The 13,846-nt window shown below is 43.9% G+C and overlaps 1 protein-coding gene across 5 annotated transcripts in view; it reads left to right on the top strand.

The window, feature by feature from the left end:
- Positions 1–13,846, top strand: part of RUNX1 (RUNX family transcription factor 1) — a 174,526-nt gene that overhangs the window by 72,858 nt on the left and 87,822 nt on the right. For 4 of the 5 annotated variants that reach the window (XM_075518203.1, XM_075518211.1, XM_075518193.1 and 1 more), the window contains exon 2: positions 9,999–10,123. The exons of the other annotated variant lie outside the window; for it this stretch is intronic. In XM_075518203.1, the coding sequence (XP_075374318.1) occupies positions 10,036–10,123 (88 nt within the window). In that variant the 5' untranslated portion in view covers positions 9,999–10,035. The remainder of the gene's footprint in view (positions 1–9,998; positions 10,124–13,846) is intronic. 5 annotated transcript variants of the gene reach the window in all.

The following is a 13,846-nucleotide window of genomic DNA, read 5'->3' as shown; positions in this document are numbered from 1 at the left end:
CTACTTTTCCTTCTTGCTGCTTCAGGCTCCAGAGGCTGACGTGGGGGCTTATCACCCCAGCTCTCCAGCAGAAAATATATTTCATTTTCCCACTTTGGGCTAGTGATTTGTGAGGAGGGAGAGGGCAGCGGTCACACAAAGGCTAAAGGTGGCTTGCTCTTCTCCCGAGCCTACAATCACTTCTAGAAAGGAATATGCCTTTTATCTGCAATAAAAAGTGAGATAATAGAAAAGCACCCAGGCCTTTGCTACCTACGCTGGTCTGGAGTAGTAACATTTCTGTGTGTCCTTCTGTGAGTTTGGGGTTTGAAATACTAAACTGAGCTAAAGGCTTGAAAGATGCTGGGTTTTCATTCTGACTTTTGCTCAGGCTGGTGAGGAAACCCTTCATTTTATGCTGTTTCTTCCACATCTACATTTATCATTTAAGAGGAGAGAAGAAAGTGGCACTTGGAAAGGATGAGATCAGTGGTGTCCAACATCCTTGTTCTGGCCGACAGGACCGGTCAGAGCGACATACAAAATCAGGTATTTCAGAAAGATGAATTGTTTCTAGATAGAATGACTGTAGCTGTTTTGTCAGTGCTAGCTGTGTATAAAAAAACCCAGTAATTGTAGAAAACCTCAGAAAATACTCTATTTTGAGTTGAGTCAAAGCAAATCATTAAGAATTTTGGCTAATTACTTTGCAAATGAATCTAGAAACAAGAAAACCCCCTAAGAGTAATTGTTTCAGCTGCCAAGGCTTTTAGAACAATTTCAAAATAAAATTAAATGCAAAGTATTACTTCCAGTAAAAATATTTTATTAAAAATTTCATTCTGAAAACAGTTGTAAAGTATTTCATTTTTATATTTTTCACTCCTCCTTGAGCAAAATAAGTTAAAAAATCAGCACAAATTCATGAAATGTCATTTTAGCCTAAACCTGCATTACTTCAGTGGGCCAAAAAATATTTTGGCCATAACATTTTATCCAGCTCTATAAAACAGGATTTCTTTAGTCTGTTTTCTTTTACTCATCCATCCACCCTACAATTCGATGCCTACTTTTCTCACTCTCTCTCCCCCGTAAGCATGACTGTGGGCTATATAATAATACGGCGTGATCAATGGCGCATGAGCAGTGCTGGTGAGTGAGAGGAGGAATCCCATTTACTGATGGATTGTATATCTGACACTATCATCCAAGTGGCTGCTTTCACGTCTTTTCAATTGTTGTGTCAGAAAATCAATCCATGACTTCAGCAAAATCTTGACACTTTCTCCTCACTACAGAGGGGACCGTTAATAATTCACGACCTCTCTTCTTTTTCAAAACTCATTTATTCTGAAGCTAAACACCCCACAAAATGCTCATCGCTGAATCTGCTGCTGCCATTCTTCTATCGCTCTTCTTCTGAAGTTAAAATAAGTCATAAGAGGGTTGCAGGTATTTTTAATGGGCAAATCTCAGGAGAGGATTGGTGACAAATAATTCTGAGGGTGGAGATTGTTTCGCAGTGTGGGACTCTGTTCTGTGCCGTGTACGCAGAGTCAAGTCAGCTAATGCTGTAATTGCATAAACAGGATGGTCTTGGTGAAGTTAATTTCCTGTAGCGGCTTCTAGATTTTGTGACAAGGCTGTGTGTATAAGAAATGTTCTCATATTCTTGACACACAAAAGATAAAAATGGCAGGCTTTCTTGAGGTAAATATGGATATAAATAGCTGAAGAAGGGTTTGCGCACCAGAAAGCTTCTTGGTTTTTCCGTGTTTTTACAGCTGATACAATAAAAGTACTTACTTCTCCCCACAAACACTTTAACATAAAATATCCATAAAATATCTATTAAAAGAACACTTTTAGAGGAGAATTGGTCTGTTCCTCAGCTTATGTTTCTGTGGTGTTTCATAGCAAGGGAAGGAAGGAGAAAAAAGTCTCTGAGAACAGAAGCAAAACAGTGTTCAACATGTGAAGTATTCTGGAACACATAAAAGTTAGGGATTTGACCTTCTAAGTTATCCATGATGGGATTACCTATATCAAAGCAGAGATCACAAGCAAGTAAGCTCATATCCTCTATAATGAATGAAAATATTTCCAGTAGTGTCCCCCACGCACTATCTATCCAGGTCAGAGTTTTCAAGCCTAAGTAATTAAACAGTAGATTTCTGAATTGGTGGTTGTGGAACATAATAAATGCTCATAAGTTTCTCAGATAATTTCATTAAAGCCAGAAAAAGCTGGTCTTCTTTTATTTAGTTATCTAACAGAATATGGTCGGTTTGAACATTTTGACCACAGTCATTGATTTAACCTGCTGTTGCCACCCAGCCCTGGAGTTTATTAGAACTGGTGACTTACTGTAAAGATAAAAAGCTGTATAAACCACCGTTAATCTCCAGAAACAGGTTCTGTCTTTTTGTCTTCCTGCTTCAGACTCATCCATATATACGTCTGTAGTGCTCCCGGGTTTCAAACAGGGTAGGCAACTTAGTGTGGAGAAAGGAGATGCTCCAGCGACCTCTCCCAGTTTGGCTATATATACGCAGATAAAGCCCTTCTGCAGACTCCGTTCCTTCTGCAGTTCAACATGTGCTATTGTCTCCAGCTGACAGAAATTGTGTTTTCATACCTACCGGATGTTCTAAATTTAAATACTATCAGTCTACTGTAAATAACAATGAAATACTTTACTCTGACAGCATTGGAGGCAGCATATGGATTCAAGTTTTAGACAACACTACATGTAAAATGCCTTTCCTTTTATAGCAGAATATATTTAGAGTCTTTTAAGCTCAGCTCCTGAACTGAGTATGATGCATCTAGTCATCCAGGCCAATCAACAGCAGAATCACAACTTCATGTCAGTGCAATACATTGTTAACTGATATGTCAGAAAATCAATTAATTACTTTTAAGTAGCAGTTAAGAGTATCCACACAATACTGCCATGTGAATTATTAAAGAAAGCAAGGTTGAGTTTTCTCCGCAATTGAAATCCTGTCTTAGAAGAAAGTGCAAAATGCTGCTTCTGCCCTGAAGCCTAATCAACATTATTGGGCAGGCAACGGGAACCAAAAGAGTGGTGGAAGGTACAAAATGGGAAGGATGCTGCCTCCCAAAGCAAAGGCACCAGCAATCTGTAATGGCTACAGCTATTAAGAAGCCTGAGCGATAAACCTTCCCTTCTTCAGAGGTACAACAACCTCCAAATGGGAATAATGGCAGGCATGGCTCTGAGAGACTAGTGAGCAGAGCAGCGTGAGAAGGGCAGAAAGGACCTTCTGTATCCTTCTATGGCTTCACCAAGGGACCTGCTCAGACTTTGTGCACCTCCCGTCACACTCTGTTATAGATTTTCGCCTGGGACTGTCCCCTGGCATGCTGAAGGGAAACATAGCCTTAGTGGGACATCATCATCATGAAGCTTTCTGCTTTCTTCATGCCTTGGTCTGTTGGAGATGCTACATGGGTGAATAAATCAGTGAAGGTGGAGAGGTGACTGTGAGGTGGGATTTGGCTTGGGCTTCTGATTTCCTCTCTTCTTGTGGTGGCAAAGCTTCACAGAGTAGGGTCTGGAGGGCTCACGTAGGTCTTGTTAGAGTGAAGGTTGGAAGGTTATCCCATCAGTGCCACCACCAGTGAGGCTGGGCAGGCTGTGTTGCGGTCCCTACTCTGCAGGGTAGGAGCGTGCCCTGAGGTAACGGAAAGCTGACAGTACTTGTTGTGGCTGTCCTTTCACATCCAGAAAAAACGTGATGTTCTTGGTTCAGCTTGGCCACAAGCAAAAGTATCCCATCGAGTCTGTGAAAGATGGCCCTTGCTCTTCTCCCTCCCGCTCTTCTGTTTTCCCTCTTCCTTCTGCCAGGCACAGTGAGAAGGATTGGAGTGGGGCAAAGAGCAACCCCATGCCCAGCCTGGATTTTCTTGGGTTTGTCCTCTCCATCACCATAGCCAGGGAGCTCCAGTTGGGTTGCATGCTGGAGGGGAGGATACAGCAACGTGTCTGTAGCGCTGGGGTGCTACCACTACCCAAATGCTTCAGCACACGGTGGGCTCAGGCTGCACGTCATTGCAGCAGCGACTACACAGACACCGTGGTTTGCTTCCTGGGGGCTTTAGTCCTACTTTTAAACTACTCACCAAATCTCTAACAGTGCTTGAGGCCTGACAGATTGCTAAATGGAGGTCTGGGAAAGATTTTGCTCCAAAAGCTAATGAGTCATGGTGTATCTGTGGTGCCTGTTTTTCCTTGTCTGCGTGGCCTGTAGGAATTCTGGATTTGCAGGGTTCAGATACAGAGGTCCCGGGTCTGGTGCTTTCCAGGCAGCTGCCTGGCACTGGAGAGGTCTAATAAATGACTCAAATTCATGACCCATACTTGTCAGGGCCCTCTCTGACGGTGCTTCTTTGGCTTCCCAGATCACATCTGTCCCTCTGGCTAAGATGAGAAATAATAGGTAATTTTACACACACACACACACACTTTTTTTTTGTCAGAAAATGTCTGTTCATCAAAACTAAAGCTTTTCACAAAAACATATGTACTGGTTTTGACTGCAAAACTTCCTTCAGCTTCTGGGGTGGGATGTCGGGTCAAACTAGAGACTGCCTCTGCAACTCTGCCTGGATGTGGGAGGCCCCAGTCCTGTCCCTGCTCCAGTTGTACTCAGCCATTCCTGCAGACAGGACCCACTCCAACAGGAGAAGCTGGGAGAGCCAGCCGCTCGGCGGCTAGCGCTGTGTAACCTTCACCTCCTGGGTATGGCTCATCCTGGCCACCCAAGCAAGCCCCGTACCCACTGGGAAGGTTTGAAGGTTTGAAGCCTCACATAGGAGGAAAACTTCTGAAGTATCACGCTCAGACAGGACATGAGCTCCCAGCTAGACCTGTGCCAGGTCTCTTGGCAAACCTCGAGCAACCAAGAGGCGCAAGGTCTTCAAGATGGTAACAGAGATGTTGGTGGCGTGTTGAAATCTGCATGGGAACAGCTCTGCCAGGCTTCTAAGTGTGGCTTCATTTGGCATTTTTGCATTTTAGCTGTACTGTGGCACATGTGCCCAACGTTGTTTCCAGTCCTGTATTTCAAACCAGGTTAGTCTACACCAGTCTGAGTCCATGGGCTAGCTTCTGTGCTGGTAGAAGGCCAGGGAGAGAAGGGAAGCTGAGTTGACAGAAAATGCGTCGGTTCTGCAGTGATTCCAGCTGAGTCTGGCTGAAAGTCCCCATAATGAACTTAAGTTTTGTCTAAAGTGCGTGGGTGGGTGGCTCGGGGTGGGGGAGGTAACGGGCAGTCTCACCTCTTCCCTGTGGCCATGTAATTACAGCCTGGGGTAGCTCTCAGCAGAGGAGAGAGAGATGAAAACAGCTCATCAGTGCAGATACAGCTGCTGCAGACACAGCAGGGCAGAGACCCTGGCGCTCGGGGTGGGCAGAGAGTTGGCATTTGGCTATGGCACAAGCTAGCTGGGTTGGCATCGGTGCTTGGCCAGGTCATCGCAAAGCTCCCTCTCTCGGCCAGCATCGACCTAGACCTTGTGCTTCCCTGAGCCTGCAAACCTGCAGCAGAGCTCAGCACGGGGATGGCCACGCAAGGCAGAAAACCCCCGAGCGCCGCGTGAAGTGTGCGCTGGTACCTCCCCCGAGACAGCCGCCGAGTGGGGCGGTGGGCAGCGCTGGCGGGGGGAGGCAGCTGCCCGACGGCTGTGCCCCCAGAGCGGCAAGTCAGCACACGTCTTCCCAGGTTGCGAGGCTCCGTCTTTTTCTAAAAGTAGTCATTTCACAACTCTTCGACTTTATTTACAGGAGACAGTGATGGAAGGACAGCTTATGTCAAAAAACCCAAATGGATAAACATGCTTTTGATTGCTTTCAAATGTCTAGTAAGCAGCTCCAAAACAAATGAAATTTTAGCTGTTGTTCCAAATGTCTCACAGAGTTTGGTTTCACTGGAGAACACATCCAGCTTCAGCATGGTGAATGTGCACATAAACATTATCCCTTATCCAAAAAAGTCCTGGCATTTGAATTTCCCCAGTAGCCATGTGTATTTTTCAGTGAAATCCACCCTCATCCACAAGCTTGGCAACCCCCTCAGAGACATGGGCAAACGCCCGTACATCCCACTTCCAGAAAAACAACCTGCTTCAGAAGGGGGTTGCTAAACGCTCTGCAAAGAGGATGTAGTGCTTCAAAGCTAGTTAAAGATGGTGTTGCATGTCGAAAACAGGACGTGTGCTCCATCCTGTTTCATTCTTACTTGCCTCTTTGGGTTTTTTTGGTCTGCGTTATGCTTTTTTAAAATATGTCAGTCATTTAGCTCAGTTCAGAGAACCCTAAAAATACTTCTGTTCATAAAGTGAAACTCTCTGTGCTTTATTGAGTAATCTCTCTGCACAGTCTTAAAAAAAAGATTGACAGAGGCTGGATGTTAAGACGGGAAAGGAACATCAGATTACGTTCATTTCCTTGCATGTTTTTTTGTATAGCACAGGCCACAGAAGCCCATCGTTTCTATAGGGAGCCCAGACCCTTGTGTTCAAGAAATATAAGTTTAGCAAAGCATTGCAAGGTACATAAAGGGATGCGTGTGGGAACCCAGTCATTTCACAGTGTTCCTGTCCTGCATATTCAGTGAAGTAAAGGTTTTATTGTTCACATGAAGCTGGTTTGGACAGGTGTCCTGCAGTATGTGTGGGGATGTAAAGAGCAATATATAAGAAGACAAAATGCTACATAACTTTGGGAAACCTGCTTTTGTTAACAGGGCAATTTTTACAGTGTTTGGAAAGCTGTATAGCTAACGTCCCTTCAGTCTGAAAACAGAAGCCATTTAATCTGCTTTCATTTTTCATATTACCTGCTAGCGGGACGCCATCAAATGGCACAATGTTCCCAGCTACTTCCATTTTATTTCAGACTGATGTTTACTCTTGCTTTACAAAACAGATTATAAAGCTTCCCAAGGACTAATCTTAAAATTTGTGCAATGCTCCAGATTACTGAGAATAAAAAGTTATCACAGTCCTGGCTTCCAGATGATCTGAGCACCAATAGCTTCACTGAAAGTCCGTGAGAGTTTCAGGTCTTTATCAGCTCCAGAAAAAACAGGCTTCCATTTTTTAAGCTAATGCCTTGCCGAAATGTGTGTCTTCCTTAAAAAAGTATTGGGTCAGATCTTACTGCTGGAGTAACGCTTGCAGGAGATATGTACAAATCAAGAATACTTCTTTTCTTGGCTCTCGTAACCTCCTCTCTGCCCCCTACCACCTCCAGGCTAACACTGTAGCATACAGCTGAAAACTGGCTAGTGGGACAGTGAGCGCGGTTGATGCAACAAAAATTTAGCTGGGGTTTCACTTGCACGTTCATTTGACCGTCTTTGCACTGTTGAACACACACACTGTGAGTAAAAGCATTCATCTGAAAGGACTGATAGCTTTTTCCTAGAATCCCAAAATAACCAAACTAAAATAAGCGGTAAAGAAAGTCTTTTACAATCTCTTCAATTCTCTGTCAACTAAGGTATTATAATACAGAAGAAAAGTATGAAACCCAAATCCATCCCGGGTCTGTAGTTTAGTTTTCCCTGGAGATCCGTCCTCTCTGGTGTCAACGTACATGTGTCCTGCATAGCCTCATCATTCTTTATCTTTATGTAAATGGCCACAAGGTGCTCACACTCTGATAGATGGGCAACAAGCAATAGGAAAAGGAAGGTGAAAACTGATAATAAAAAAAAAAACATGAGAGAGCCGAGGACTAAAGGTCTGTACATTTCAAAAGCTCAAACCTAACACTATATGGAGGGATGGAAAGAAGGAACGTTTTCTGTAGAGTTAGCATCTGAAGATAGCAGCTAGCGGGGGGTACTTTATCTGCCCTGTAACAGAGGGACTATTGCATCTCCGCCGAACCACTGTCGGCAAAGCCCAGGAAACATCTTGCCGTGCAGTTGATGAAACATTTGCCTGAGGTCTCTCACAGTCCTCCTGTGGCAGTTGAATAATGTCATAACCCAGGATTGTGTAAGAGTTGCTAGAGTGGTAGAGATTGTGCTGTTTCATTTCATGTCACTGGGCTTTCTGTTGGGTTTTCCTTCTTTTTCCTCTTTCTGGTCTTTTCCTTGGGAAAAGGAGTATGTTTCTTGTGCAGGTCTCTCCTCTACTCAGGCAGTGTTAAGACAAAGTTCAAAAGAAAGGAAAACCACTTCTTGTTTTCCTGTTCAGTACAAGAACAACAGCCAAACAGCCCCAAACAGTTTCTGAATTAGCCTTTCCCAGAAGTACATTTTATTTCATTGTCCCTTTTATACCAGCTGTGGTGCAAGAGTTCCTGTGATTCCACAGGAATTGGAACCTGATCTCATGGCCTGACAGCTTCAGCCGTTCCTGGAATAGCTTAAGCACACGCGCAATTTTCCTCATAGGCAACGTTGCACGTGTTGAAATGTTTGTAGGGCCTATAGGTTTGTGGCCATACGCTGACAAGTGAGATTTTAGCATTTTTATAGAATATAATATTTAAAATGCTAACAGTGGTCTCTACTTGAAATGTGAAATTTGGCCAGCAGCAAATCCCTAGTAAATCTCACAGCCTTTTGTTTCCACATGCATTTCCTGATTTCATTAGAAACATCCCATCCTGGAATCTGGAAACACAAATAAAAAAAAAACAAACAGAAAACCCCATATCAGCTATGCATTTGGCAACATTTCTTTTTGTCTACCCAGATACAACTGCTCCTAGTTGATTTTGTTTCTTCTTATCACTGTCTATGACCATCTCTCCATTTTCTGGGAGGAGAAATGGATTACAAAAGATGAGGTGAAAAAGTACAGGGAACACATTTGGTATCCTAGCCAACACTCCCCTCCTTAAATTAAAAAAAAAGAGAGGGGGAAGATCCCCGTGTGGGCCACTAATTGCGCAGGGGTTTTGCACTGCTGTGGTACAAGAGATGCTCTGTAAATCTCCATTGCAAGCGAGGTTCTGGTTGTCCTCCAACTGCCTTTTGCACTCTTTCGGTGACTGCAGCATTTCAGCATGCTTTGCAGAACAGCTGGCCTAAACTTTGGAGCCTGGTTAACACTTTTGAAAACCTCTCTACCTGTCTATCAATCCTTTCCTCCATTCATCCATAGATCTATTCATCTATGAAGTCCTATGAAATTGCTGAATTTCACACTTGGTGACAAATGTGACAGGCTCTTATATACATATAGCACTTGTACAGTTGTACACTTCTAGGAAGGATTATTTCCTCTTAAACACCAGAGAACTGAGATGTATATCACTTTGCCTACAGAAGAAATTTCAAGTTTTGCAGCTACTGACTCATATTTACGGATTTATCAGAACACAGTGGCCAACTTCTGTTACCATTTCTCATACAAAATTCCCATCCCAGGGATGTCACTGGAATTATTCCCACATACAGGGTGAAAGAGGTTGGGCTTAAACTGTCCTGTGTATCTACTGGAAAAAAAATTCTCCTCTTCAGAGTCAGAGGCATTCTCATGATACCACTGTCTGGTGTTAGTGACTATAAAATACTCCAAGCAGAGGAAGTCTGCAGAAAGAATCATTATCCATATCATTACTCTATTTACTGGTAGTAGACCCTTGCACCTTTGAAACAGTGCATCAGCCGAAACAACAGGAACAATCCCAACCTGGTTTCTAACAGCAAAACTCTGAACTTAAATCTTCATCCACTTCCACTCTAATTGGGCAGAGAAAAATCATCTGAGAAGCTAAATGAAAATTACTAGCCTATAAATGCCTGAGGCAAAAAAAAAAAAAAGAGAGAGGGAGGGAGAGGAGAGAGAGAAAGATGGGAAGTCTCATGTGAGTTTGGTTAGTGGAAGGAAAAAAAACACGTACTAAGTATGGCTGCATGTCATTTTTCAATTTGCTCACGTTAAATAATGATCTCTAGGGCAGAGAAAGAGTGGAGTGAAAAGGAAGAGCTCTCCCCTCATCTTGTTTAGTTTCTGCTGGTCTTTTGCAGTGTCTGGCCACTGCCTGGCTATCATATAAACTTAACCATGAACCACGGGCAGTTTGGTATGTCTTCTCCTCTATCCTGGACCATGTACCTGATGAAGAAAAACAGAGCAGCCACTGGCTTTTTTGGTAAAGATTTCTTTATCTTCCTTTTAAAAAGTTTTTCTTTGCATTGTCATAAAATAGAAATCTTGATTGTAAAGTAATAGAAAGTATTGGGTGGAAAAAACTCTTTAAAGTAATATAATTTCTGTTGGAGCAAAATAAGGAAATCTCTCACTGTGTGCATGTATGTGCATTAACTTCCACGAGACAGTTGAATACTTATGGGGGCTTTCACTAGTCTGTTAAGCGTGTTGCAAGCCTTTTTAACGGAATCAGTTCCTTCAGAGGAAATACTTCAATATAGTTTTTATTTCAAATGCTTGGGATGGGGGTGCCACCGAAGGCAGAGGGAATTGTGCTGCTGAGCGTGGCGGTGGAAGGTGATGTCCATCCGATGGCGCTTAGCGTTCAATGGTTTGCAACTTTGCAATAGCGAAGTGATCACGGAGGACCAGGTAGTGCAAATGGTCATTGTCAATTGCTTTGAGTCCCAGGGTTATGATCACTAGTGATGCTCTTTTACACAAACTAAAGGCTCTGCCTATATGCTTGATGAGTTTTTAATCCCTCAAAAATGACAATGGAGTAAAAATTTTCCCATCAGAGTGTCAAAGATAACTTTTTATCACAACGATATTTTAGATAAAATAATAGGAATTTTAACAAAGCATTACAAAATTATACAGACCCTGCCATGGTCCATTTTGCTGTGTATCTGTCGGGAATAAGACTGCCTTTTCCAGCATCACTGGTACCTCTTGCACAAACAGTGTGCCAGAGAGAAAGACTTCATACTTTTTTTAATATTTGTGAAATTTGTGTCTTTTCTATAATCCTGGGGCTAACTTTGTTCTTAGTGACTCTTTTTCTGTTAAATATTTACTGAGCTAAACAAATTGATATCTGTGTGCAAAAGGGTTTTATAGTAAGATTTTAAATATCTTTATGGTTTTGATTTTAAAAGACCCAATGGAGAAGAAAGGATGAAAGTTGGAAATGAAGAAAGGAAGATCTATTGCTTTTCATTCCCACTCGAAGATTCCTTCACTCTTCCTCTCCCACCCCATGTTTTAGCAAGTCTTTACGGCACCTTCCTCAGGGGGTGCTGTTAACATTAACTGCAGCAAAGCTTCTGTTTGCAGTTAGACGAGGGGACAAATTTTCTTCTGCTTTATAGTCCATGAACCCCTAGAACTCTGAATTCCACTCATCCTAAATCAATGCCCAACTGAGAGGATCACCACTTGTTTCTGTTGCAGAGCACCTGGGAAGACGGCATTGAATCATTTTGCAATATACCTAAGTGCTCGATAAAGCCTGACGCTGAGGACTTACCATCCCAGTGCTAAGAGGTGGTGCGCAGGCTGTGCCTGCCGGAGGAGCAGCCGTGTGCCATGCCCCTGGGACAAGTCTGGCCTTTCGCTGGTTTGCTTTCGCAGAGCTTCACGCACAGTGCAAGCGCTGAAAAAGCCTGCCACGCGGCTGGGTGATTTATTAGGCTTTTCAAAAGCAGGGCAAACAGTGAGACATTACTTTTCTGACCTCTCCAGCTTATCATGACCCATGCCTAGAATAAATGTTGGTGTTTGTGCGATGCTTTCTACTTTGTAAGGTACGGGGATTCTTGGGGGTTATCGTTTTCATAGCATCTGAGAAATAAGCCTCTTAATTTCATGCTCGCTTAAGAGCATGGAATAAGAAGCAATTTACAGAAGGATCACAGAATCGCAGAAGGGTTGAGGTTGGAAGGGACCTCTGGAGGACATCTGGTCCAGCCCCTCTGCTCAGGAAGGGCCACCTAGAGCTGGTTACCCAGGGCAAATGTGAGTGTCAAGTTAGGAACATTTGTTGTATTTTAGATTCCGTTTTTAACAGACGCACGTAATTCTCGCTCTGCAAGACACTGAAGATACTGTAGATAGAGTGTTAAGTGGCTGTCACAAGAGATGGTTTATGTAGTGCATAAACCAAATGAGCAACTACCTTTGTTTAATATTGTCCTGTGTAGATTTGATTTAGTGGTGATAATTCACACCTAAAAATCATGCAAGGATGCTTTGTGTTGGCTAAGAAAGGCTAAAACCTATTGCTACATATGTCTGTTGCCTAACAAAGCTAAAACTAAGGCATTTACATCCCTAATTTCATAATTGTGCAGAAGAGCTAGAGGAAAACAGATTAAAATGTCTTGTTGCCTTTTAAAATGAACTTGCCAATTTATAGATGGCACATGGTGCCACTGCGTATCATGTGCAACATCTGTAACTGGAAAGCAGTAGACGAATATGATCTTGAGCTAATCTTGCTAAGCTTTGTTCACTCTACAGCAAATTTCCTTTTAAAAGAGTTGTGTATTGTAGTTGGTATTCAGGGAGCCATTTATTATGACTTGCTGCCAAGAATATTTCGTGCTTTTGAATATTCTATAAGGTTAGGGTATATTTCAGGGCAGATTTGTAGCAAGACTGAAGTTAAATGTCTGGAATTAGAGCTTTTCTTCTCACCTACCCTGACACAAATCGAGGCCTCACAGCTACAATTGAGTAAGCAGAGAAGCAGGCTCCTGGAGGACTTTGTAGCCTGGGGGAGATGGGAGGCGTCGGGTTTTGTTAAGCCCTGCTAGATGGTCATCCTACTGCGTGGCACTTCCAGGCCACAGGGGGACAGCCCTAAGGTGGTCCAAGCCCAGCATCACTGTCTGGGGACACGGAGGCGTCAGAGAGGAAGAGGCGAGGACGGCAGGCTGCCTCAGCATCCCCGCCCGGGGTGCGGGGGATCTGGCTCTCCCTCGGGACCACGCTCGGTTCCCTCGCTGGCACAACGACCTCATCTTGGACAAATGGGAGCGGAGCCTTTGATACGAAGTTGCACCTCATTATGACCTGAGGGAGATCTGTGGTTGAGGTCAAAGGCAGTAGGTGCCATACCTGGTAAATTAAAAACGGTTAAGAAAAAAACCACCCCAGAGGAGTAGCGATGATTTCCATTAAAACAAAGTAACACTTTCGTAGCAATTATTTACCCGTGTTTTAAGTCCAGTTACCGGTGGCGAGGAATGCCAGACTGCCAGCCCTGGAAAGGCCAGCTCCTGCCTCCGTGGGAGCAGCAGTCTGCTCCAGGGCCGCCCGCCAGACCACGCAAGAGATCAGTCCAGCCACGTCCTAGGACTGGCAGGGAGGGAGCCCCATGACTTCTGCAGGAAGCCTCGCCCCACCTCCCATGCCCTCACCGGCAGAGAGGTGATCTTTTTTTCCCCTACGAGTCATTTTGCCCTGTCCCCGCAAACGCTGTGAAGCTCCTGTGTCCCACAAAATGCACCCATGCAGAGTGAAGACTTGGCGTAGCATCGATCGACACTGGACATGGACCAGGGTTTGCCCAGTGTGAACTGGTGTGGGCCCACCAGTCTGAGCAGAGGTGTACTGTCATACCTTGCCTGGAGGCTACTTTTTAAAGCAGAAATTTACACTAGAGTTAAATGAGGATTTAGGCTACAGAGAGCTGAAGGAACTGCCGCAGCTTAAACAGAGAAAACGCTGAAAAGGCAGATAATTCTTCAGTCTCAATGAGAGTGACACCGAGACAGAGAGTGACACCGAGAGCGATGCTGAGACTAAAGAATGAGCTGTCTTTCCTACAGATTAAAAACGAGCCCATCTCTAGTACTGCTGTGCTAGGGTATCCAGACCTGTTTTGAGTTATCCTTGGGGTTTTGAGGATAGGTCCAGTGCCACCAGAAGATCCTCG

Source organism: Mycteria americana, chromosome 1, assembly GCF_035582795.1.
Source record: "Mycteria americana isolate JAX WOST 10 ecotype Jacksonville Zoo and Gardens chromosome 1, USCA_MyAme_1.0, whole genome shotgun sequence".
Classification (NCBI taxonomy): Eukaryota; Metazoa; Chordata; class Aves; order Ciconiiformes; family Ciconiidae; genus Mycteria; species Mycteria americana.
This window is presented reverse-complemented; position numbering and strand designations above follow the sequence as displayed.